We start from the raw sequence: 27225 nt of genomic DNA, 5'->3' as shown, positions 1-27225 counted from the left end.
AAGCTTTAATTACAAGGACATTCCAAATATAACAGTTGCATGATTTTTATTCATGGCAGCGAGTGCACGCGTCGTCTGATCTATACTGCAATCAGCATGTGTGTCCATCAAGATTAATTTTCGCTTAGCATAGCTCAAGCATGTATTTGCTGTAGAAAAAAAATTAAAAAAAGAGTATAAAATAAATCAATTGTACATGTCAGTCAAACACTCTTCTCTGTTTCTCCTGAGGAGCTCTTCCTCAGCACAGTCCATCACCGCCCGATCACTCTCAATGAAGAACTTGTTGTGGAAGAACGTCTGGTGATCTTTCTTAGGGTCGTACATATAGTCCAGTCGATGTAGGTCGCCACTGGATATGATACAAACGCTGTGTACATTGTTTCCATGGCAATATCTCTGCCATGTTTGCTGTAGATCAACTAGCCATATATACGAAGAGGTGGTGGGTATTAGCATTGAGTAATTTTCATTTTTTCCACCAGGTACACCTGCATACAAGAAAAACAATAGTTAGCTATGGCTGTAGAACATAATTTTCTGCATTGGCAAGGTACCATATAGCAGGTTATTTCGAGGCACTAAACTTTCACAGATTGCCAAATTAAACTAAAAAATTCTGAGGCTTTTATTTTTTAGGATTGCCCCTACAGCAGAGAAATTTCAATACCCCAATTTTCGTGTTTCTGGGGTCAATCCTCGAAACCAGCTCGAAAATAACCATCTATTTATATTACAAATGAGACTGTACTATTGATACCTGTCATATTGAATAGAGTTGCTATAAAGTGCTCGTCCGGTATCTTAGTGTGATCCATGAATCCCCGAAACTTGGCGACCATATCACTGTGTAGCAGAAATTGAACAAAGGTTTTTGAGAGTCCAAAATAAGCCATGCTCTTGGAAATGGTGAGATTAAATGGTATGGGTGCAAGTCTTTGTTCAGATTGAGTAATGGATCCATTTTTCAAGTAATGTTCGTATGTCCAATAATCGTATTCATACTCCTTGTTTTGTTCCACATCTACAGCTGAGGTACCGTTCAACTTGCTCAAAGTGTGAACCATTTCTCTATTAGTTCTCAGAGGAACTTCTTTCCCACACAGAGTGATTGCATACTTCCAAGGAAATGTGTGTCGCAGCTTGTAGAGATCTTCTATACAATTCATCTGAGCATCGACTATCGTATGCCAGCCCCATATGACATCGGCAATTTTGCTGGGCACAATCACATTGGGCAGACAGTCGGCAATGGTGACCATCAGCTTCTTGAATGGTTCGCTGGACTTTTTGTCATAGTGAATGCAGTACAAATTGTGAGGTCTATAGATGACTTTGAGAAACCGAAATATCTGATAAGGTGACTGATGTACACTTAAAGCAAATGCTAGTGGAAATTGCTGTTCTTGCTCAGACACATAGTAACCTGGGTCCAACTCTTTCTTTATCCAGTCGCAATTACAGGCATAGTGATAAAAGTCATTATCTGATGGAACTGGCCACTTTCGTGTTCTATGTCCAACTTTAATTTTATTCACCTCGATTGAACTCCCCTTAAAGAGATTTGTACAATTCAAAAAACGAGGTTTTAAAAAGTCAATTGCATACCTGTGATTGTTACATACTTCTGATAAATCATGAGTGACTGTGTCATTTACGTTAGATAGCCAAGCTGAAACTTTCCTCTCTTCTTTATCAATACTTCTGTAGTAGTGGGATGAGTTACCGGTAGTGTTGCTCTCATGATGAGTGAGGAGACTTTGTGATTGCTTCGATAGTGAATCTGAAATTTCAACAGTCTTCACCGGGATAATCCCAGACAGCCCCTATAATTATACAGTATACCATTCATATGTGGTAGCTACAAGTCAGTGAAAATTAATGTACGGCTAAATTGCTTTCGAAAGGATCTACCCGCTGAATCACACCATGCACCGCCGCAGATTTTTCTATGGACATAATTATTTGTTATGTATATGCAGTTAGTTAACACTTCGCGAAAAGTTTGCAAATCCGCCCCTTAGATACAGGTCACGATAATCATTCAAGCCATTATATGCATGCAGATATAATTATAAAGACTTCTGTTGCCATTAATTAATAGTCTGTAGAGACACGCATTATTTAGGTGAGCATATTAGATTCTATAATTCTAGGATACTGCTCCATTTCTACTGAATCCCTGCTATATCTAATTTTGAAGAGAGATAAATTATAGTGAGTGTGATAACTTGCTATAGGCACTTACTGTAGTCCAGCCCAGTATGAAACCTACACCCAGAAGAACCACAGCAGTATAGAGTTTCTTCAACACTGTTACTGCCATCAGATCTTCATGCAGATAGATCTATCTATTATTGACTCCCACTAAATCTTATGATATGTAGGGCGTTCCTGCATGTCCAGCCTATGTCATAACTAACCACATGCATGCTAGTCTGTTAGGAAGGCAATGAATAGTGCATCATTACCTTGCATATACACTAGCAAATGTGTCATGGATTAGTTACTGTAATGATGACAAATCGACACTAGATCTACTATATAGTAGAACCGTTTGGTATATATTAAACACCCCACCATAGAATACTACGTATCATGCATGACCTACAGCCAATGACCTTCATCAGGAGTGTATTCATACATTCTTGCATTCATCAAATGCAGTCATGACTGTACTTAACGTTTCTTATTGCACTGTTTTTTCTGATTCATTCATCACATTAAGTCATAGGTTGAATGGAACGTGTGAACGTCTTATGAAAAGAGGTTTGCACACGATCATGCATGGTATAAAAACAATAGGCGTAAAATAAATTAATACTGGATAGAATGCAACCAAACACACTGACAAAACTATTCTAAAATGTCACAGTCCCTCCCTGTTATCTCCACAGCTTGAAACTCTTGTTGTAGGTGGCCTGCGAGAAAAAACAGAAAGGCATAATTATATTGTATAGGCAAAGAAGCCACCGCAGCCACACTTAATCTAGGCCTGGCCAGAGATACATGCACTATAAGAGACAGCTCAAAATGGAGCGATGAATAAATGCAGAAATGTCTTCACACAGACATACAAGTGATTATTATGCAAGGCCACCATTAAAGCAAAAAGCACAAATTATGACTTTACCGATGTTTCCTGAGCCTTGCCACTGAAGTGTTTGTACTCAACATCAATTTTAAGATGTCTCCTCCATATTTTGTTTCTGGTGATGGAGATTCTTCCTTCTATAGTATCTCCAGTGACAACCTCGAGGGGGCAGTCTATGACAAGGAGGTCTTGCTTCCAGTGTGTCTGTCTGGGGTGTGTGTGTGGGGTGAGGTGTGTGTGTGTGTGTGTGTGTGTGTGTGTGTGTGTGTGTGTGTAGGGTGTGTGTGTGTGCAGGGGGTGGGAATCATAAGTATTATGAAAAAGTAAGTACTCACTGGTTGGATGGTGAAGTAGATAGAGTGACAGGATCGTAGCCACTGGACGAGGACACGCCTCCAAATGTGACGTCAAACCATGACCCAAACCCGTGTAGCGTACCTATACACATGTATATACAGCCACAGGATAATGGGAGGAGGGGGGGGGCGACTATTAATTTGATACGCTTACCAGGCTTGGTGATTTTGAAACTGAAATTAGACTCGTTCCTCTGCATACAAGAAAGATAAAGCAATAATAGCGATGACAAGTTGCTATGCAGTAATGCATACCTCACGCACTCACACACGCCACACATACATTCATAATTATGCTACCGTATAGCGGGTCATTTTTGTGGGGAAAAAATTCATTTATCTGGAAAACAGTGGTTTTCATGAGTAAAAATTTCGCTGCCTGCACTGTATTCATACGTTCCGGTAAGCCACACCTACCTTAAAATTTCGTAGAGGTCAGCTTGCCCGCGAAAATAACGAATTTTTTACCCCACGAAAATTACCCGCTATATGATATACTACCCACTTGGGAGTTACTATACTTGGGGATTATTGCTGGCAGTACACTCACAATCTAGCTAGCTAGCTACTAGTATACTGCTGTACCTCCAGGTCCTCCACTGACATGTGTCCCATGCTTAGACTCATGACAGTGCAAGGCTCAGATAAACAGTCTTGTCTGTCCAGAGAATGGTTGAATATTGGTCTGCCCAGTAGCTCAGACTGCGCCAGGGGACTGGAGGGAGGAGGGAGAGGGCAGAAACAAAATAATTAGACAGTATATTACAATATCAAATGCAGACAATAAATTAGACAGTATCATAATATCAAATGAAGATAATTTTGTAGCATTCATTAATTTTTATGAGTATAATTATGTGCAAGTCAATCTAAGTTTTGTAAGCAACCCTCAAAAAGTGGCAATTAGTTCTTGTGTGAGACGACTAATTTTATGGTACTGAAATACATCTCACACTAGTGGGGAGAAGTCAAACCCGTATACACGCTCCCAGAAGGCCACCTTCTCGTGGTGAACCTGTTCAGCAGTGCAGGGTACAAGTAACAGCTGGGCATGTGACGGCCACATCAGTCCTCCGGGCTTCAAGTAACGGTCCCTGACTTGCAACACAGACTCTATCATCAACTCAAACTGTCAGTGAAAGGGAGGGGGAGGGGCTATAGTGATGCTGATTATACTGCAACTATACAGAGCTTACAAACTTTCAGACAATCAGTAATAAGTATGACCATAACAATGAATGCTGGTTGCTAGCAGCTAGTACATGTATAGAAAAAGCTAATTACAGAAGCTTTTGACTTAATTACCTTCTGAAAACAAAGGAAATGTCAACTATAGCTAGCTATAATTATCATTATAGAGAAATGGAATGGATGAATACAACAAAACAAAATATACAATAACTCACAATTAGCATTGTTCCCATCCACTCCGATACGATCAGATCAACTTTCTCCGGAAGCTCAAGCTCCTCCCCTCGACACTGAACTATCGACACCACCTCTCGTAGTCCATTACGCTCTATAATAGATCTGGCTTGTTGTGCAATGTCACTAGCCTCAACAGCATAAACCTGTGTTTAGGAGGATGGACATTTTCAACAAATTTGTCGCCAATAATATTGTTAACTATACTAGTAAGTGTACATTGGGACTGTGTCTAGTGTAGCATCTTTGAACAGCTCAAACTTTTTTTTTTCTGAAAAGAGCCCTTTCAGCTGATATCAAAACAAACCTTTCTGGCTCTTCCAAGCTTGGCACAGAACAGACTAAGAATTCCAGTGCCTGCACCAAAGTCCAGCACCACCTAGTGATAGAGATATAGCAGTATCAAAATAGTTGGAGAACGGTATGTGAAGTACTGACCTTGTCTTTGATGAAGCAAGCGGCAGTTTCAATGGCGGTCTTGTAAGCCTCTGTGCGTGGTTTGTCACTCAACATCTCAAGATGGAGCTTCTAGAGTAAATAACACAGATAATTATTATTGCAATCTCACAAACAATAGCATTACTTAATAATGATTGTTTGACACAAGTCATGTGCTGTATCAAATTATCAAAACACACAATCCTAACTTAAGTTATGAGCACTTAAAGTTAGCTATCAAAACATGACCGTTTTGGGAAAAATCACCGAGGTTAATTAATTGCCCCATGCCTTTTCTTCGAGAATGAAATATTTATTTTAATCCAATACAAGCAATCATTGATCTAATTACATCAGGCTTTCAAAGGGCTACACAATAATTATTGTGAATCATCCTATTTAAGCTATTATGTATAATTTTACTCCACTTGAAATGTTCAGCAGTTAGCTCTACAACCTTTTTACCTCACTTGAAATACAAACCTTATTACAGAAAACTAAGCCAACCACTAACAGAGCTACACTACACACACATTGCAGGTCAATTAGTGTAGCATTTCAGCTTCTTACTTTACTAAGTGAAAGGGTTGTACTGAAATAAGATCTCAACTCAAAGACACGAGGTATTAAATTATCTACTCACCAGAGAAGAGTAACTGGAGAAGTATTCATCATCCTGCCATCGGTCATCACATTGGTCCAGTAACGATAAGTGATTAGCAGGGGAATACCCCACTCTCCCCTCTGACTCCACCCACCACCACTTCTCGTTGACCCTCTCCAGCACAGTAACCTCTTGACCCTGACGCAGGTCTAGCTGTGTGTGTGTGTGTGCCGTGCGTGTGTGGGGGGGGTATTGAATTGGATATTGAATGATATTGTGTGGGGGGGGGGTATGAATTGAATGATATTTACCCAACACAAGTGAAAGGGGTAGTCTAGCACAATTGTAATACCAGACCTCTCAAGGGTGGTCCCCAAGAACACAAACAAGACACAAAATAAAAAATACGGAAATTTTAATAAAATAAGGTAATCTACAACTCGTAAACGGAGTATCTAAAACATTTATCTACCTGATTGTCTTCGGCTGCCTTGTAGTCGCTAATAACATAGTACAGTTCATCGTCTGAGCTCTCCTCTGCAATACAATCACTCTCTACATAATTCAGTACATTTGTGCGATCTGTAGCAACATCATCCTCGTTCGCATTCACGCAGCACTGGCTGTGCTCATCAGTTCTCTCTCTTAGGTGAGATTCCATGGCCGGCTAGCTAGTACTGTAAATCCCTTTAGGTAAGGATCGTTTTTGTCCTGGTATAATTGTTTGGACACGCCCATTTTCATTGATTGCTTAGCAACAAACTAAAACTCACAAATGAACTTTTGACCCTTTAAGCTTTTCTTTAAGTCAAGCCGGCCCTGCTAAGCAACCTACAAAGCAGCAACCATGTCTCAGTTTGGTGATGAGGAACCTGAGGGATCCTTCTCCATTTTCTACGCAGAAGGAGAGATGCTGGCTAAGCAGGGGCAGTATAAGAAAGCCATTGAGTCATTCACCAAGGTCTGCAACGATATCCAGCTACATATGTATCTAGCTGGTATCACTGATACTTCAATATACATGTTTTGCTCAATTGCTCAATTGCCGTATTTATGCATAGACCATGGCCAATAAAATTGTTAACGGCTCCAGGGCATTGACGTACAGTGCACACACACTCTTCAATATGACCTGGCTGTGTGCTATGTACTACTTTTGATACTATGCATTAGTTTTGTATCCGTGCTGCAGGCTCTTGAGTTTGAGCCTGAGGACAAGTTGTGTCTAGTGGCTCGTTCCAAGTGCTACCTTCGAGTGGGAAATGCAACGGAAGCTCTCAAAGACGCAGAGGAATCTTTAAAAGAGGACCAGAAATATCACAAGGTACTTATATATGAAGAAAATCTGTCGTTGTATATACCTGCAACTCAAGTATACTATGAGCTCCTAGGTTATATGAGTATGTATCTCTTCATCTGAGCACCACTGTACATACATGAATGAATGTACATGATTTATTCATTACTGCATTTATCGGTTTCTTGTACACACAGGGTTTATTTCAGAAGGCAGAGGCTCTGTATTCTATTGGTAACTTTGAGTACGCCTTGGTGTTCTACCACAGAGGAAACAAGATACGACCTGAGCTCCATGAGTTCAATCTTGGCATACAGAAGGCACAAGAGGCCATTGACAATTCCATAGGAAGTAAGAGTCTCTTCCCCTCTCCTCTACTCAGCTATTATTATTATGCAACCCTTTTTGTTGTTTAGCTCCTGGTGCATGTAAGCTTGAAAAGATTGGAGACCTAACATTCTTCCAGCAACAGGACAGAATTGTAAGTTTCCTAATGTTAACCATTGTTACTAACAGTAAGGGTTTTCTGCTCTGTGTTGCAGGCTGTCAAGAAACCCAAGAAGTTGATAAGAGGTAGAGAGCACATGAAGAAAGAGAAGGTAGAAAGAAAGCCGGTCGCCTCAGAGAAGACCACTAAGCAGCTACTTGGAGAAATGCATCCAGATAAGGAGTATCTAGAGAGACTGCTTAGTGATCCAGGTACATTATAAGTAAAGTTGTTGACAGATCTGCATATGTGCCTTCCCATGTGGTCTAGTGGTTAGGATCCGACGCTCTCACCGTCGTGGCCGGGGTTCGATTCCCCGCATGGGAGTACATTTCTTTTTTCTTCTTTCTTCAATTTAGAACACTATTTTTCAACTCATTTGAACAGGTTTGGTGATTGGTCTGAAAGATAAGTCCATCTACAACACAGTGGAGAAGGCACTGTCTTACCTCGACTCAAGAACAGAATTCTGGAGGCAACAAAAACCAATGTACGCCAGAAAGAGAGAAAAGGAAGCCAAGAAATACAGACCTTTATCAAACAAGAGATCCAAAGAATATCCTTATACAGTAATAATAAATTAATTATTTGGTACCGTATCTATGTACATTCATTGAAGTCTAGACACATTGTTTCCCTTGACTGTTTGTTTACTAGCGGAACTGATTACACCAAACTTGTGCTCAAAACGTTGGAAGAGGTGGACTGTGGTAATTACATTACAAGAGCACCAATTTAATTTTCGTACAATTTCATTTTTTACACAAGTTATTTTATTATTGTGCACTGTATAGCTAGTACTATACTACAATGTGTGTTCTGTGCAGCACTGGCTGAAGGTGATGCAGAGACTAGTTTGCAACAGGCCCAGAAGCTAATGAAGACAGTACACGGCCTAGCAGACAAAGACCTGCCAAACAAGAGTGAATTCCTAGCCAGTCTACACTCTTGTATTGGCAATGCTCAGTTGGAACTGGGAGAGGCAGAAGCTGCTCTCAAGAACCACTTGCAGGACCTCAAGATCTCAGAGGACGAGTAAGAGAGACTGCCCTACACTTATATAATTATTTAGCGTCTCCCCTGTCAGAAAATATTTTAGCAATTGCTCCCACTGTTTCCCCATAATTATGTTTCAATCCAAAACTTCTTCGGAGCCTAAATTTGACATTTTTCGGCCTCGGACCATGGGCTATAATCCATTGTATCGCCAAATTGGCAAATACTTTTATCTCTCAAATACGAAGTTTGATGACACCATTTGAAAGGTCTTTTTCTGAGCTTTCAGAAAATCATAAAATTTTTGACATTGGATCCACAGAATTCAAGTTATAGCAGCTGAAAGAGTCCCCGAACCATTGATTAAATCATAGATTGAAGAGAGAGGGATAGGAAACGGAGTGGTGCACGTGATGATTTTACATTGAATCTGCAGTGAAGCCTCGAAAATTATCCGCGCTACGCCCTATGAACGAGGCTATTAAGCACACTTTTGCCGGGTAACTCCCAAAGCTGTGTTTCCTCGAGACATAATCTCTTTCAGCAACTTAAAACACGCCTAGTCCATGAGCCACGTGTAGTACTTGCTAATGACTGACCACACCCAGTAAAAAGAGACTTTCCAATAAAGTTATATGTTCCCAAGGCTGTTTTAGAGCTATTGGAACATGTAACGTGTAAGCGTGCTGGTTATGACTACTACAATAGGTATAGACCTTGAAATATAAGTGAGTTGCACGGACTAAGCACAGTTACTTGTAGTTTATTATGCACTGAGTGTAGAAATAGATATTGTTGTGATGGCCTCGATTAAACCGCACCGTAGCGCGGATGTTACTCGAGATACAAACCGTTTCCTATCCCTCTAACTCTTCAATCTATGATTAAATTGTGGAAGGGGAACATCTTTCAACAGCCATTAACTTGAGTACCGTTCATCCAATGTCAAAAATATTCTAATTTTTTGAAAGCTTAGAAAGAGACCTTTCAAATGATATGTTTCAATCCAATACTTTTTCGGAGCCTAAATTTGACATTTTTCGGCCTCGGACCATGGGCTATAATCCATGGTATCGCCAAATTGGCAAATACTTTAATCTCTCAAATACGAAGTTTGATGACACCATTTGAAAGGTCTTTTTCTGAGCTTTCAGAAAATCATAAAATTTTTGACATTGGATCCACAGAATTCAAGTTATAGCAGCTGAAAGAGTCCCCGAACCATTGATTAAATTGTGGAGGGGGAACATCTTTCAACAGCCATTAACTTGAGTACCGTTCATCCAATGTCAAAAATATTATAATTTTCTGAAAGCTTAGAAAGCGACCTTTCAAATGATAATTATAGAGTGTCTTAGCACCACCACTGTATGATAGAGGGATTAATGCATGACTACCGTATTACTAGAATATTTTGCGGGTGAAAAACCTTTGTGAATGAGCCAAATGAGCAGACAATTTGACACTTTGCGATCTAACTATTGTGTTCTGGTAAGGATCGTGTGTATTTACTAGTAATAATTTAGGTGTTTTGCGGATTTTAATGTTGCGAATTGATCAACCATCGCAAAGTTCGCAAATGTTTGATGCTTGCAAAAATTCTAGTAATACGGTAATTGTGATCTTTGCCACATCATTATTTCAGTCTTGCTGATAATTATTATGTTTGCACGTCTAATTGTAGGGACTTGTCTGACATCCAAGGCCGTGCTCTGGACAACATTGGCAGAGTCTATTCTGTGATGGGTCAATTTGACATGGCAGTAAAATTGTGAGCAAATTAACTTCATACACAGTAATGAGCTTATAGTAGCTATGATGCTGACCATGCAGTCTTGAGTGTTGACTATCCATTACTTTTGTTTAGAGCGTCTAATTCCTAAAATGAAAGCATGTATATTCTGTAGGTTTTCATATACGTACCTCCCCCCCACACACACCCACACACACACACACACAGTTGGACTCGTAAGATTCCCCTTGTGAAGACAGCTGAAGAGAGCACGTGGCTCTACCACGAGCTGGGACGTTGTCATCTGGAATTAAACAAGTTTGTTGATCATAATAATAGATAGTACTGTACATTCAATATTAGTTTAGGTGTGATTGATATCTGCAATTACCTGCCTTAATAATTATTTGAAACCCACATTTCATCCACTTGTGCAAAATCCTGAGAAACACGCCAGTACGTTGGTTATGCACTGTTTCTATGTCCCCTGCAGGTTCACTGAGGCTAGAGACCTCGGGGAGAAGAGTCTGAGCTCAGCTAAAGAAGCTGATGATCAGATGTGGCAACTCAACGCAAGTGTACTTATCGCTCAAGCTGAATGTGAGTTATCGTTATAGGACTAGTATAATGTACTTGTAACTCATTACACAGAGAAATTCTGTGTGCAAACAGCAAAACCACAATTTAGATTGCCATTATTCATAATTATCATCAGGGCCAAACTGCAAAGGGAAATTATAATACTAATTGACAATGTTGATAGTTATGTACATGACTACAAGCAGTTTATTGGCACTAATAAATAGTAGTCAAGGGCCATAGGAAAACTATCACATTTACTACAAGGGCAATTTTTTTTTCTTCCCCTTTGCAGCTGTGAACCTAAACATTTACTATATCCAACCACATACACACATACACAGCCAAGCTGGGGGACCTCCAGGCTGCAGTACAGCGGTTCAAGCAAGCCCTGGAGTTAGCCAAGCTGTTAGAAGACCAACCCTCTCAAGACGCTATCCAGATAGCTCTCGAGGAAGTCAACACTCGTACAATAGAGGAGGCCACACCCCCTCAAGAGGCCACACCCCTTCAAGAGGAGGAGGAGGAGGGTAACATTGAGGTGGACCCTGCTCATTAACTCTGGAGAACGATATATACTAGCTCTGTCACTGTTATAATATGTACGTGTACATGTTGCAGTTGGCTGTTTCAAACATTAATTTTATTGACATCTCACATTTGAGGCCTATATTCAATGTAATTATTTTAATTAGTCGATCTTTACCATACTGTGGTAAAGATCGACTAATTTAAATAATGGTTTGACAGTGCATGCAGTAAATTAAATGTACCATCGCTATATTATGTAACAAGATCTCAGTAATAATTATAAGCAAGTTAAACTAATCAGTGCATGCATGATTTTATGACGCCAAAAATGTGTGTACAAAAAATTAATTATTACGTATTAATTCTAGTTATTTTTACAGTGAAATTTGAATAATACTATTTTCGGTGTTAAGTGCAATGTTTGTGTTTTGTTAACTAAGTATTGAATGGTCCGGCTGCTAATAGCAGGTTCCTCCTGGTGAAGTGTAGACAGTGCACAGAGGTGGACTTGGTGGGGTAGCTGCCCAGCAAACTATGTGTGGGGTGTGTGTGTGTGGGTGGTGTGTGTGTGGGGTGTGTGTGTGTGTGGGGGTGTGTGTGTGGGGGGTGTGTGTGTGTGTGCAGGGGGGAAGGGGGTGTGACCAACAGCTATTATAATATTCAGTTCCTCATGCAGATATAGCCCCTTTTAAGGATTGCTTGAATATCTTTCAACAGTCGTAACTTCAAAAATGTTATGATTTTCTAACAGCATGGAAAGAGACCTTTCAAATGAGTAAAAAAAATCTAATTTTTGAGAGGGAGCATAATTTGCATTTTTTGGCCTTGGACCATGGTATTCGGCTGAAATTGGCAAATTTTTTTTATCTCCCAAATATGAACTTTGATGATACTATTTGAAAGGTCTCTTTCTAAGCTTTCAGAAAATCAGAAAATTGTTGAAATTGAATGCACAAAATTCAAGTTATGGTAGCTGAAAGAGTCCCCGAACCATTGAATGGACAACCCTGAAAAGCCTACTGCGATCGATATAAAGGCCATACAGGCACGCAGGTGTCCTAAATAAATGAAACAGTCTCTCAATTCTGTATCAATCCCCAAAAGTATCATACGAAATTAAAACTATGAAATTAGTCTACCGCAACGTATTCTGAGCTGTACAAATCACCAGATTTAATTGGGCAGTTCACACGAAACAATCACCAATGAAAATACCCGCTATACGGTATTATACTATTACATGTATAAAGTAACTCCAATAGAATTACACACCATCTGAGGGGCTCCATCGCTTTATCGTCATCCACGAAAGCTGCAACATCCCATAATTTCACCGTGTTGTCCCCTCCCCCTGAGGCCAGTAGCGCTCCGTCCCGACTAAACACGAGCTGATACACTGTGTCCTTGTGTCCCCTTAGCTCACACTGCTGTGAGGCAGAGCCGATGTCCCAGATCAAGATACGCTTGTCCGCACCTGTGCAGAAAATATCAAAATTATAAAAATTACGGAAATTCACTTAATTTGATCTGCTGTACGAGAGAGCTGGTCTAAACACAACAATAGTGGGCTTTTAGGTATAGATAATAATCGTATGCATTGGAATTTGTGGTACAGTAAAGAATTCCGTACCATATCTGGACCAGTAATTGCACGTCGTCATTGACAATGTGCAATTACTTACGTAGCGAGTAATCGCACGGGGGCTGAGTTTTCGAATAATAGCCTCGGTGGAAAATATTACTAAAACTACTGCATCATAAACGATTGGAAATGCAATAAGGCACTCATAACAAATACTGGCAAGGTTAATAGCACTCGACTTCACCTCGCTTGTTACTCGACGTGCTATTAATAGCCAATTAATTTTATACTAGGAGAGTATCTAACATTCATATTGACTTTAATACTACTGAATAATGTCTCCCCCGGACGTTATTCCCTAGTGTAATGTCTCCCTCCCCCTGAATAACGTTCGGGGAGGAGGGGGGAGACGTTACTCCCTAGTGTAATGTCTCCCTCCCACTGAATAACGTCCAGGGAGGGGGGGGGGGAGACGTTACTCCCTAGTGTAATGCCTCTCTCCCACTGAATAACATCCAGGGAGGAGGGGGGAGACGTTACTCCCTAGTGTAATGTCTCCTCCCACTGAATAACGTCCAGGGAGGAGGGGGGAGACGTTACTCCCTAGTGTAATGCCTCTCTCCCACTGAATAACGTTCGTTATTCTCTAGGGAATAACATCCGGGGGAGGCAATATTCACTCACATATTGTTTCATACATCTTCCAGACAATAATTATGTAGTAGCTCTAATTCCTCTACATGCGTGAAATCACTGTACTGACCTGCAGATGCAAGGTACTTGCCATCGGGGGAGAAAGCCAGCGTTTGGATAGAGCCCTGTGTGTGTGTGTGGGGTGGATGTTGTGTGGTGTGTCTTGTGTGGTGTGTGTGTGGGGGGGGTGGGTGGGTGTTGTGTGGTGTGTGTGTGTGGGTGTAAGCTAGAGAGAGAGTGTGTGTGTGTGGGTGGTTGTGCAAACAAAGAATACATAATTATATAGCCGTATTGATTATCTGTGTGTGTGTACCTTATGACCTGTGAAGATTCGAACACACTGACCAGAGAGGATATCCCATAGTCTCACACTGCGATCACATGACCCCGTCGCTATATAATTCCCGTTGGGATGGAACTGGCAACACTGCAAGGATCAGAGCAATTGCGTGTTATCGAATACTTGGACTAGGTAACATGCTAAGCAACTAATTACAAAAATGTTATACAATTACACAAATTACGCAAAATTACTTCTATTACATTTTCAAATTGTTCACACCTAAAATTGTTGTGATTAATTTTTGGGCGTCTATATTATTTTACTGTATGAGGGATACAGTCTTACGTCAACGTCGCTAAGGTGTCCAGCGAGTATTCTGATTGGTTGGATATGCTCCGTTGACCACACCCGAGCCGTACGATCATGTGATCCACTCACGAAGTAGAAGCCGGTCGGACTGCATGTATACTTATCATGAGAATGTGTTGTGATCATCTTTATAAAAGCAGGCCACCCTCTATAATACAGCCAGGTTAATGGGTCCCAAAGTCTCTCCATAGCATGTGTTTGAACTTGTGTTAGCAGGCCACCCTCTATAATACAGCCAGGTAATGGGCCCCAAAGTCTCCATAGCATGTGTTTGGACCTGTGTTAGCAGGCCACCCTCTATAATACAGCCAGGTTAATGGGCCCCAAAGTCTCCATAGCATGTGTTTGAACCTGTGTTAGCAGGCCACCCTCTATAATACAGCCAGGTTAATGGGCCCCAAAGTCTCCATAGCATGTGTTTGAACTTGTGTTAGCAGGCCACCCTCTATAATACAGCCAGGTTAATGGGCCCCAAAGTCTCCATAGCATGTGTTTGGACCTGTGTTAGCAGGCCACCCTCTATAATACAGCCAGGTTAATGGGCCCCAAAGTCTCCATAGCATGTGTTTGAACTTGTGTTAGCAGGCCACCCTCTATAATACAAGTACAGTCACTGTTGGTATACAGTATCCAGGAAGCCACTGATAAACATACTATTTCCACTGCACTATTTAAAACTAGCAACTAACCACAACGCATATTAACAGATAACTTACCTAAACTGAACACTCCACACCGGATAGTTGTGGCCTTTAAAACAAACCAGAGCGGAAAATGTCTGCAGACTCCACAGTCGAACTATAGGCGGAGGAGTTGTGTCAATAGAGTAAAATGACCTTATATTGGGTTTAGAATGAAAGGTTAATCGATTGCAAATGACACTGTACAAGCATTGATTGCGTTAACTATTGCGAATTGCAGTTTCTTTCGATTGTGAATATACGAAAATTCGAAATTTACAATCGAAGAACGTCGCATTTGAAACCTGAGGTACGGTAATAACTTACCAGTGCCGTCCTCGGAACCTGATATCAGGAACGAGTTATCGGGATTGAACGAGGTCGAGAATACTGGCCCGTTGTGTCCAATTAACTGGCGGACGTCTGAACCAGAGCTGTGTGTGTGTGTGTGGATGTGTGTGGGTGTGGGGTGTGTGTGTGTGTGGTGTGTGTGGGTGTGTGGATGTGTGTGGGTGTGTGTGTGTGGTATGTGTGTGGGTGTGTGCGTGGGTGGATTACTATGTAATGGTGAGTATGTAGTAATGTGGAAATGTTGTGAGGGCGTAATCTAATAAAGGTATACAAGTTAGTTGTACACCTACCTCAAATCCATAATTCTGTCTAAGACATCCTCTGGAAAGAGAAAGAGAAAGTATAATAATGCAAACTGTAGATTATTATGTTTCACAAGCAAAACAAAAAATCACATACAGGGCTATTGTACACAACTGCCTGAGGCTGAAGAGCAAGATTAAAACACTGTATCAATTGGAAAGAAGAAAGAAACTATACATACACATGTATTGCATGGGAGAAGAGGTTTTTAATTGCCAATGAGATGATTTATTTAATTCACACGTGAAAACAATAGCAACAATAATCATTACATGATTGCACATACAAAGTTACTGCACGATAAAAGACGGTACATATTCTCATCTTGTCATCAATTGATGCCACGCGCTCTCAATTAATTAATCAGCAATAATTGATTGTACGTACATCCAAACAACGAATGCATCGGCACGTTTAGCATGTTTCTCGACAAGCTATTAAATCCTACACCAGTGTATTAGTACAGTGTCTGCACGTTTTGGAACTGTCACGTTAAGTTATTTTGTCTACACGATTTTGTACCAGTAATTAGCGTGTGCACTCCTTGACTACCTACACACACAACATGATGTGACTTGCTTGGTCCCTCTTCGTTTAGAGTCGGCTCTGTAACTAGAGTTCTGATGGTCACAATTTTGAAAACTTAGAAGGAGGTCTTTAAGATGGTATGCTCAAATCTCAAATTTTTGAACGGGCAATAATTTCCTATTTTTGGACAAAGAACATCGGCAAAATAGACTTGTGGATTTTAACACATCATCTGAAAGGCTTATCTCTAAGCTTTCAGAAATACCAACGGAACTAAAGTTATGGCCGTTCAAACAACGATAAAAAAAAGTTTCGTACCTGCTGCCAAACTGATTTGTTGCATGTGTGAGGGTGGTTTGAGAGAGCACAGCTTCTTAGGGGTCAAAGTCCAAACTCTGACAATGGAGTCGTTAAATGAGCCGGCCAGTAAAGTTGCATCGTCAGCAATACTGACTGCATTCAGGCTGGGGGGGAAATTAAGTATCGTCAAGTGACAGAAATACGTAGGTTGGTTCAATCAGATAAAAGATAAAATGTACACTCTGATTTTGGATAAATCATGATGGATATTAAACTATTGCAAATGTTTGAGGTACCTAATATTTCACATAGCCTTTATATACACAATGGTTTTGACTTTCGAGGTTCAGGTAAATCCGTGAAAATTATTTGCCTCGAAAATTTGGCGCTATACGACATTTTTATGCATGATAATCTGATTATGAGGCCCCACCTCCCAAAAGTGTTGATAAGAGTGTAGAAGCACACGGACGGAAGGTGGGCGGAGCTTAGAGGGACACACTTGGCCGACTCTTTTAATGACGAGAATTTGGCTACTTGTTCACAATCACGACTGTGTGTGTGTGTGTGTGCGTGTGTGTATGTGTGTGTGTGTGGGGGGGTGTGTGTGTGTGTGTGTGTGTGTGTGTGTGTGTGTGTGTGTGTGTGTGTGTGTGTGTATGTGCGTGTGTGTGCGTGTGCGTGTGTGTGTGTGTGGGGGGGGGGAGGCAACTTGAAGTTGAAATAGTTGATTTTAAAACAAATTAAAATGCATATTGAGGTATGAAAACATAATGCCATGCAAAGTGACTGTAACACACATGCAGGTACTAGCTTATCAGTACAATGAAGGCTATAGTATAATTGCAGGGTTTCACTCACAGCTTTGGGAGCGGTATTCTTGTAAGGGGTGGGGCATTGGGAGTGGCTGTCACCTTGCTCTTCTTGTCTGCATTATTACATAATGACATTGTTAGTCAGCCAACACATCTGATCCTACCCTAAACATGTGTAGACGCAATCACACTGTCATAGCTACTTACTGATGGGATCCTTCTTTGCCTTTTTTTTCTGCAGAATGGCATAAACAACTGATCCTCCCATAACATTACCCCCACACACCTCACACACACCCTCACCCCTCACACCCACACCCCCACACACCTCACCCCTCTCACACCCACACTCCCCACACCCCCCGCACCCTCACACCTTTGGTTTCTCATCGTCAGGGTGTCCCTCGTTCTCCTCCTCCTCCAGCTGTGCGAGAGCAGCTGTCATATCGGGATCTCGTGGGATGCCATACATCACCTTCACTTTGTTAGCTGCAATGGTCAGGAGAAGTTAGTGGTTGCGAATCTATTTCATCCATTCTATACAAGACAAGAAGAAAGGACACCAAGCAACTGACTGTATTATTATAAAGTAGCTAGCTACCATACACACACACACAGCCATATACCTTTGGTGGAAGCCTCGCCATCGATAGCTCCTGACGTCGTCCTGATGTCAATTTTTGAACGCGGAGTTCCATCAAATACGTCCAATTCAAGCAAATCATTTATCACTCGTAGGATCAGCATGTTACGATTCACCTGAGGCAAGCGATAAGGAGACCAGCAAAAGTGGAGCATGTCTCAAACGTTGCACTCTACCATGTACATACGTATCGTCGATTGCATGAGTACGTTAGTTTGGCTAAATGTCATCGAGAATTCTGTAACTTAAAGAAGGTTTCAGTTATTTGGGACGGTAAAAATCGGACAAAAACAAATATAATTATTGCTTTGCGTATTTTTCCAAAATCAGTAACTACATAATTATACTGTATACCTGCAAATGTTTGTCCAGACACTGGAAAGAGTCATTAGACATTCTAATGGTGAACTTGTTCTTCCTGTAGTGACAACAAACCATGGCTTATACAATTATTATTATACACGTAGTATACCCTTCAAACAAATATCGTATATAGCGGGAATATTATATTTCAAGTGTATACATTTTCGCGGAATGACTGTTAGAAAGGTTTTCGCGGAATAGCAGCCTTTCTGCAGCATGCATGAGATATTAAATTCGTTGGTACATGTATAAATGTCCGCGGTAGATGCTTAATCAGCGAAAACCACAAACATTTACACTCCCTTGAAAAATATACACGCTATACGGTACTTAAACTTGAATGTAAGAAAAGTTGTAGCGTATAATAATTATAAATAGGACGGTGTAGATAGTTACATTCCAAGAACCAGGCAGTCAAGTATAATTATAGCGGTAGATTATTAGCTCGAGATATTACCGGGAGTGCTACCTACTAAATTACTGTGTGGAATTCATGCATGAACATACTATCTATTATTCTATTCTTGTACGCTCAAGTTAACTAACAGTCTACACAGATTGCCTACTAATTACCTATTGTTCCTCCAAAGTTCAACAAAGACCACGTCCCATGTTGTCACACACGTATAACACATAAATATAATGGCCACATGACTCTAAATGCTAGCCTATAGAATGATGCCATGCTAAGGAGATGTATAACTATTCAACAATTTGTATGATAACTACCCATCAGACCTACAGATGTTTATACTATACTGACTCGACTGACCTGTATATACTTCCAAAACCTGCCTACAATTCTCATTATGCCAGTGTAATTCTCACCACAATCATTATGTTCCTAGCTATTACTCTGCCAGCATAATCTATCAACCCCTACAGGCAACTAAATGTATATGTACGTACATCATGAAAGAAATAATATGATTGATATGCATGGACATGCCAATAGTACACTGCATGAATATTTAGTTTCTTGCCTGAAGGTCTCAAACAGCTCATGCTTTACCATCTGTTGAGGGGTGGTGATGCTCTTGAGACGGAGGAGCTCCTCCTCGTGAAATGACTCTTGCTTCTCAGAGTAGTGATGGAAAAACTGCTGAGCTAAAGTGAAAGAATGTTGTTTTAGCTTTCAGTATAATAATACAGTGTGATCACCTATACAGTGCAACAACCAAAGAGAGTAGAACTTTTGATTTTTTACGTTTTTGTGAATATCTTCTAAACTAAATGTGATTAGATCAATTTGAGTGCAGGTATACTGAAAGTTCAACTATTGGCGCTTCCATTGGACCACCACCTGTTACATCATACGACATCACCAACTTTTGAGCTCAAACGGAAACTAGGTTAATGGGCCCCAAAGTCTCTCCATAGCATGTGTTTGGACATGCATGTATAAGCAGACCACCCTCTATAATACAGCCACTGTTGGTCTTCCCAAACAACTAACTGCACCATTGCAGTGCACACTGTACCACTTAACTGTGCAACTGCCTCATACAACTATTACTGTATAGCATTATTAACTTCCCATACACTTAGCATTGAATGCACAGTTGGCCTAGTGGACCGCCAGGTGTATAGTTTTGCCCAAAGCCATTTGGCTAGCAGCAAAATTGGTCGAGTTTGCAGTAGACAATACTCGGCACTTAGTGCACACCCACACATTTTTGGCACAGGTGTATGGACCAGGGTGGAACCTGTAGTACGTGCATATGGAAGAACACACACGTGTGCTATAGCTTCCATCTCTATGCACTTATAATAATCGTATACATAGACCACGAAAACAGGAATATGAAATATGCTACAGGATTGTATGCACACACACACACACACACACACATGCACACAATAGTCGTATTAGATGACATCATCATCACTGGAATTAGAACTAAACCATTCATACATGAAACCTCATATAACCTGCTTAGCCAACAAACAAAAAATTAAAAACCAGTCTATAATACGGCTTGAGAAATGCATGGCACGTACCAGGGTGGGCGTGGCCACTGACCACAAGGTCAATGTAGAGATGGACGAACACGGGATACAGGAGAAGAGACAATTCACTCTGTAAGTGTGTGAGAAACGTGACCAATCACAAGCTGGTATTATGATCTCCATAGATACGTAGGAGAGTAATTATTATAATTGAGTAGATGCCTACAGTTGAAATGTATACGCTGTGAATGCAATGTCAGTGCATTTGTGTGTACGTGCAGGAAATACACTCAAGTTACTAGTGTTTGCAAATAAGATTGATGCACGACGGCACAAGACAATCACAATTTGTTTAACATCACATTAAACTAATAATAGCATGCATACTATACACGCTATGATACAGTCAGGTTAATCCAGGCAGCTTTTTAGTTGACCTAGCATTATTTTGATTTGTAAGCCTCAAAGTCTCCATAGCATGTGTTTGGACCAGTGTTAGCAGGCCACCCTCTATAATACAGCCAGGTTATTGGGCCTCAAAGTCTCCTGTTGGACTTGTGTTAGTAGACCATGCACTTCTTTCTTAGCCTGCCTGAGGGTGACCATACATGCAAGGGTGACTACTATATAGACAGACAGGCCCACTATCAATATGCGTATACTTGTAAGAGAGGCAGTATAACTGCATGTGCATGTACTGTACCTTGTAGAGGTCCAGTGCTCTCTCGGTGAAATCCAACAGACTGTGATGAGAAAGAGTTTCATATGAAATTAGTCAAACGCTAATATATACTAGCGATCAAACTCGTTAAAAATGGGGGATCGAGATATGCAGTGTTTACAAAAAAAATTAACAATCCAAATTAATTGAGTCGATCACTATGTACAAATAGTTGCACGCTTGTTGTAAGATGATCTCAACAAGTGCAGGAATGTTCATAATATAATATTATACAGAAAGGAGAAACCTTGTTTGCAGCATAACATACGCATAGCTATATATAGCCCAGCATGCACACAGTCAGTTTTGGAAGCCACCCAAAATAAACACACATAATAATGGAACACATGAATCATGCAGTTACTATAGTCAGCTCTCATCTCACAGAGACATCCGGTTAATGGGTGGGGCTCGAAAATGACTGCATTATAGGCGCATGCATTCTCGAATATAAACGTATAGAGCTAGCTCTGCTATTGACCCCATGAGCACATGCGCTAATAATCCAGTTTCTATGATACTGCAGAGCGATATTTAGTAATGTCCTGACAAATTAATTGCTCCACACATCATTGAGCAGCATGCAAAAGTTTCGCAGCAGCTGCATGCAATACTGCAGCCTACTGTTTGCACCCCCCCCCCCACCCCCCCACAAACAATACCTCTCTAAATGAATCACTTTAAATAAACATTATTCAATGGATTCTCACACACAATAAAATTCAGTGGGCTATCCCGTTGCTGTGGTAATTATTTTATAAACATGCTTACTGAGTGTGTGCATGTTGCCTAGTAACGTAATGCAATCCAATCAAGTGTAATTATGACGCTCCAAACATTGAGTAACACAATCACTTTCATGTCATCTAGTGTATACACACACATCATAATTGTATTATTCTGTATTACATTGGCCAGTAACACGATAATCATATACACAATTAATATGCAGTATCACAAACAAAAAAACAAATAGAGATAGTCTCAATTCGAAACTATGTCAGTGGAAAAAAAGTATATCGTAAAAACATTCCAATAATCATGAAAGTTGTCAATTTTTGAATTCTATACATATAATATTATATATGAAATGGAGATTGTTTATAGAGTTCATATACAAAGTTTATGCAGCAGTTGTCTGGGCAATGTGGCTACTGATAAGCCTCGGTGGTGACGGGAACATCACAGGATACAGCCCGGTAGAGGACAAAGGTCGTACAAGTCCGAGAGTTGACAGCTGGACGGGGCTGGTTTGAGGTGGGCTTGTGGTCATACTCACACTCGACTTGCTCAGCTCGTCGATCGTAAACGGAGTTTTTGGGGAAGGTGATCGACCCTTGTTTGAATCGTAGAAACTGGGGGGCGAATCAATATAGCTGGAGGTGGAGACACTGCTTTCACGATCGTACGAAGAATAGGATTGCTTGGATTTTTGTCGTTTGTTGCAAAACCACACGCGGACCTCCTCTGGTAGTAGGCCTAGCTCATCGGCAACGTTCTCAATCATTTGGCGATTCGGTCGAGGGTTTTGCTTGAAAAACACGTCCAAATTATCCCGTGTCTGTGCTGTAAAGACAGCTCTCTTTTTGCGCTTCCGGCAGTTGACAAGAGGGACCACTGAAACACTGGAAGACAAAGAAGGTGACGATTGTGAGTCAGGACTCTCAGCATCTTGAAGCCACTTCTCCAGAACTTGCTTAATGGCAGCTGCATTTGCTGGACTCAATTGCATCTGTTCGAATCGACTGATAGTGCTCTGAGCAAAGTTGTTGTATCCTTTCTGTGCCAAGCTGTGGCCAACGGCTCCCTGCGTGTAGCCGAGTCGAATCCTCTTGGTTTTAAAATCTTCAGCAAAGGCCTTCAGTTCCATATACTGTGGTGTCATTTCAGAAAGCATCAGAGAGGCCAGAGTACGGGGGGGTGACGAGGAATTGGGGGAACCACGTGGGAGCTCGACTGGCGAGGGTAGCAGATTGAAAGACGGATCTGAACTGGCACGATCTCGACATTGCGGCAGGTTGTTTTGAAAGCTTGGAGAGCTCGTGAGAAGCTGTGGTGACAGTGATGGTTGAGGGGCACTGAAAATGAGGGACTGACCTCCAGCCTGCAAAGTTGAGGTAGTGATGGGGTTGATGGATGGTAGAACGGTTAGAATTGGAGTGAGAATTTGCCGACCCAAACCGTCTGTTGTGACTCGATAGAGCAACGGGTTTCCCATTGTCAGACGTGGAGCAGGTGATGTAATCACAGGGCTTGTTTTAAGAGTGGTGGCGTTTGGAGACTCCGAATTGGAGCGCTTGTAGTTATGGAGACTAGAAATAGACAAGTTTTGAGAATTTATCGGAGAACTGTAGTTTTCCTCGTGAGTTGAAGAGTCATCATCATCATCATCGCTTTCAATGTTTATCAGCGTGCGAGTTGGGCTGGCTGACAACATTTTGTTAAAGACCAAATGTGCCGGTCTTGTTGCAGAGTTAATCTCGGCGAGTGGTGATTTGGTGGAAATATTTTCCTGAATGGAATCGTTGGAATCGAATTGTGGGGAATCGGAATCGAATTGATTCTCGTCGGTTACGGTTGAAGTTGAAGATTCGCGAGATCGAGAGATTTCTGTTGTTTTTGTTGCAGACTGAAGTTCAGTCGTTGTGAGGGTGGAGGGGAGGCTTTTGGTATAGCTGCAAGGAACGAAAGGGGAGGCAATGTCATTGTGAGAGCCAGTGGGCAAATAAACTAGCTAGCTAGCTATAGTGATATGACATCTTGAGAGAGAGAGAGAGAGTGCTTGAAACTTGAGAAATGAGTAGCTCGAAGAATTTGCTGATGATTAGAACAAAAATGAAAATGGAAATACAATACATGTGCTCTAGAGACAAAGACAGAAAGAGAGAGGTACAGAGTCTTAATGATACACACACACGGCGGTGAAAGCTTGAACAGTACAATTACAAATATCAGAACAATTCTAACAATAAGGAGGCCAATTGCCCGATAGTGATGGACACAATAGTCGCCATTATAGTTAGAGTAAACTATCCAAACCACTGACAAAAACAGCAAACCGCTAGAGAGAGAGAGTACCAATTATTGTATCTAAGCAACACAGAATAATTGGAACTAGTCACATAGCAACAGCTAATGATAAACCAAATGAAACCTAATAAAGTTAACTACAAGGTATTGCCTACGCATGGATGCATGGGCTAAAAAGTGGCGTGATTGATTGTACTATTCTGTATCATAATTTGACTGGAAGCAAGCAGCCGATATTAAGTATGTGATAAGGCCATCTACGCACGGCATGCACGTTTGCTTCCACAAATAATTATATTGCTGCAGGTAGGCCACTCAGCATAAAAGAATGGGACTGCAAAGAAACCCTTCCTATATCTATTGATATCATTCACAGCTAGCACCGCATGCAGTAGATTGCCAGTGGAGTTGCAGAGAAAGGCTTCTTACTAGCTACAAAACAATCCCATCAACGGTAACTAGCTGACTCAAGGGAAAGTAACCACGGTCAACACTGCTGGTCATACATGCGGAGGAAGTTAACATGATATCTTTTTTGCATGCCAGTGGAAATGACTATCTACATGTATACGTGGACACATAGTTATAAACACAAACAGATTAATTACAGGAGCAATAAAACTACAAATCACTAATGGGACAATCTTCGGAGTTCCTAGAAATCAGTCCAAAGCGTACAAAATGTCAAGGGACATTGACTGTTTTATATCGTAAGCACACATCGTTACGCAAAAATGCTTTTTAGTTCAGACAAAGATTTGCTTGGATGATGATACTACAAAAGTTACATGATTATTTGTCAGTACACTGAGAACTTATACGATATTCAACTAGACTCACCCTGAGTAAGACTCTCCATACTTGGAAGGCTCTGTACCACTGTGGTGAAGAAGACAGACAGACAGTGATTTAAATGCCCACACATCCTTATTAATATAATAATATAATTAAGTGTGTAGTGAGTGGCCCCTGCAATTATATAGTCTTGGTTTATAAATGTATCACAGAATTTCCTATTTTTAATGGCTGTCTAGAAGGATTGTAGTTGATTGAGGTGGTCTATTGTTTTCTTAATTGAACAATACAAATGCTGTGTCTCCGCAGAGTGTGTGTGTCTGTCCTCACCTGGAGCCAAGAGTGGACACTGGTATAGGCAGATCAGAATATTCGGTTTGACCAAGCACAGTGAGTTCTTTTCTCAAGGCCTCTTCTGTTCCCTATAGTTGTGTGTGTGTGGGGGGGGGGGGGGGGAGCTGGTAAAATATGCATGAATAAGTGTTAAAAATTGCTCAAAGAACAATTTAATATGTGCTAAGGAAAAATTCATACTCAATAATAGCAAAAACAACATAATTCATGACCCCATCACCACAACTGAGGATACCGCCCACGGGGACTTTAGTGTCGCCAAGCAACCCAGATATACTTAATGCTATTCAGCGTACTGAGGTTGGAGTGGTTACAATGTTCTCATGGAAAAGCTCCAACATGCTCTTTCAAGTTGGTTTGTGTGGTTGATAAAAATTAGCTTATCCTGATTAGTGTACATGTTTGGCATCTGCATAACACCCCATAACATTGTGTAACACCGCATGCATGCAAAACCAATTAACGTTGGAACGTGTTAAAAAGAAGGAATAACTAACGAACGTGGGGGGGTCTAAAAACAGAAAGGAATTTCTTCAAATGTACCGAATATACTGAGAATGTAACAACCAGCATACTCAAAGAAAGCTGCAAGTCTTGAAGAGAATAATAATAATAATAATAATCTCCTAGACCACTAACAAGTTTATGGGCAGTATGTAATGCATGTAATGCAATTTGGTGCAGAAGGAGCCTAAAATTACAAAATGTAAACAATAAGAAGAATAACACATAGTGATATAGATAATGCAATATCTGTGCAGAAGGAGCCTAAAATCTAACGACTTGCATAATTATTAAGCCCCTCTGGCTATGCTAATATAGTTAGTACCTACAGGTGCTAACAATGGCTAGCCTCAACCACAGCACGCACACTCTTACTAAGCAGTGTTACATAACTAGTTATATAACCTCCAGGTTTTCTGACCGATGAGGATGGGATGTATCTGACTTAAATCATGCAAAACCGCAAATTGCTTGCTTTGCAAACCACTCAACATAAAGGGCTTCTCATTGCTGCTAAAAGTATAGCTAAAGTTGCCAATAGCAACACAAGTACTTCAGTAAGAATGCATGCATGATTTCACCACCTTATACAGATGCGTATTTATTTACATAATACCCTTCTAAATAATGAGTTGAAGTTAACGTTTTTTGTTGGCTAGTTCTCGCATTCCTACAAGGATCTTAAGCACAGAACATATTATTTACTCTGTGATGTTTGCAATTGGTACTCTACACCTGCTAGAAATAAAGCAAGTGCATAATACGAGAGACAAGTGTACAGTGGATAATGCATGCTATAGATCAGAGAAATGGACTCAAAAAACAGAACATCTCATTCGGCATTAAATCATAATAATACCCATTAATTCTATCGATTGAAAAGAAGACAATCAAGCTGCCATAAGTTAATGAGATCTTTCGAGTGGTCTCGTTGAGCTCAAAACCATACACACCCACACACAATGCACAACGATGCACAACAAAACCACACTACTAACTTCCCCCACTAGCCCTATGAACAATATTATCGTTACGCTCTATATTTCATAGTAAACAGTGACATATTTATAATCATGTACCTTCAGTTTCTTGTTCCTGAGATAGTTGAGTACAGTGGCCAGGGCAGCCTTGTCAGGGGAAGCATTCATTTGGGTCGACATCTGAAGTGAGTCTCAAAAATTAAAGGATGGTTTTATATAAGGTCCAGGAATTGTAGGCCTCTCTTTATAGTAGATCTGGTTTGCGTCAATTCGACACTGGTCAGTTGTGGTCTTGAGGGAACACTGTATCCTCCACTACAACAGAAGAGCTCTCAGAACTAGTTGGGGCTAAGGTAGCCCAAGTTTCACTTTTATATTAGCTAGCTAGACTGTCTCTAAACAGTGCGGATGTTGATTGAGACACAAAAAAGGGCGTGGCGTG

General features: G+C 40.8%; 4 protein-coding genes and 1 non-coding gene across 6 annotated transcripts; 2 read left to right on the top strand and 3 right to left on the bottom strand.

Moving 5' to 3' along the window:
• Positions 1-99: 99 nt before the first annotated feature.
• On the bottom strand, positions 100-2424 carry LOC135336977 (beta-1,3-galactosyl-O-glycosyl-glycoprotein beta-1,6-N-acetylglucosaminyltransferase 4-like). The gene is made up of 3 exons (XM_064532871.1): positions 2249-2424; positions 761-1826; positions 100-491 (listed from the first exon to the last, which is right to left on the bottom strand). Exons 1-3 carry the CDS (start codon positions 2324-2326, stop codon positions 187-189), a joined length of 1449 nt encoding a protein of 482 aa, XP_064388941.1. The 5' UTR covers positions 2327-2424; the 3' UTR covers positions 100-186.
• A 290-nt stretch (positions 2425-2714) lies between these two features.
• On the bottom strand, positions 2715-6633 carry LOC135336976 (protein arginine N-methyltransferase 2-like). The gene is made up of 11 exons (XM_064532870.1): positions 6390-6633; positions 5957-6130; positions 5314-5403; positions 5183-5254; positions 4857-5021; positions 4404-4579; positions 4036-4165; positions 3605-3644; positions 3430-3532; positions 3134-3302; positions 2715-2921 (listed from the first exon to the last, which is right to left on the bottom strand). Exons 1-11 carry the CDS (start codon positions 6576-6578, stop codon positions 2886-2888), a joined length of 1344 nt encoding a protein of 447 aa, XP_064388940.1. The 5' UTR covers positions 6579-6633; the 3' UTR covers positions 2715-2885.
• Positions 6634-6688: 55 nt separating this feature from the next.
• Positions 6689-11665, top strand: LOC135336975 (outer dynein arm-docking complex subunit 4-like). The gene is made up of 12 exons (XM_064532869.1): positions 6689-6878; positions 7110-7241; positions 7412-7565; positions 7631-7695; positions 7757-7913; positions 8089-8257; positions 8356-8411; positions 8529-8736; positions 10382-10468; positions 10658-10747; positions 10923-11029; positions 11353-11665. Exons 1-12 carry the CDS (start codon positions 6765-6767, stop codon positions 11565-11567), a joined length of 1554 nt encoding a protein of 517 aa, XP_064388939.1. The 5' UTR covers positions 6689-6764; the 3' UTR covers positions 11568-11665.
• On the top strand, positions 7957-8028 carry Trnae-cuc (transfer RNA glutamic acid (anticodon CUC)). Its single transcript has one exon. It is a non-coding gene; the product is annotated as a tRNA-Glu (tRNA).
• Positions 11666-11836: 171 nt separating the features above from the next.
• Positions 11837-27216, bottom strand: LOC135336974 (transcription initiation factor TFIID subunit 5-like). 2 transcript variants are annotated; one of them, XM_064532867.1, is made up of 21 exons: positions 26883-27216; positions 25276-25367; positions 24991-25029; positions 21103-21142; positions 20451-20529; positions 19433-19556; positions 18441-18504; positions 18070-18202; positions 17820-17932; positions 17651-17678; positions 17490-17556; positions 17062-17181; positions 16647-16792; positions 15788-15818; positions 15474-15580; positions 15183-15264; positions 14443-14554; positions 14128-14241; positions 13885-13939; positions 12812-13013; positions 11837-12071 (listed from the first exon to the last, which is right to left on the bottom strand). In XM_064532867.1, exons 1-21 carry the CDS (start codon positions 26961-26963, stop codon positions 11975-11977), a joined length of 1926 nt encoding a protein of 641 aa, XP_064388937.1. In that variant the 5' UTR covers positions 26964-27216; the 3' UTR covers positions 11837-11974. The 2 variants fall into 2 exon arrangements, with proteins under 2 accessions (XP_064388937.1, XP_064388938.1); XM_064532868.1 differs by lacking the exons at positions 11837-12071; positions 12812-13013; positions 13885-13939; ... (13 more) ...; positions 20451-20529; positions 21103-21142 and adding an exon at positions 22035-23795 and having other exon boundaries at positions 26883-27212.
• Between the last annotated feature and the right edge of the window lie 9 nt (positions 27217-27225).

This window comes from Halichondria panicea, chromosome 6 (assembly GCF_963675165.1).
Source record: "Halichondria panicea chromosome 6, odHalPani1.1, whole genome shotgun sequence".
Classification (NCBI taxonomy): Eukaryota; Metazoa; Porifera; class Demospongiae; order Suberitida; family Halichondriidae; genus Halichondria; species Halichondria panicea.
The sequence above is the reverse complement of the archived record's forward strand: the minus strand, read 5'-3'. Positions and strand labels throughout refer to the sequence as shown.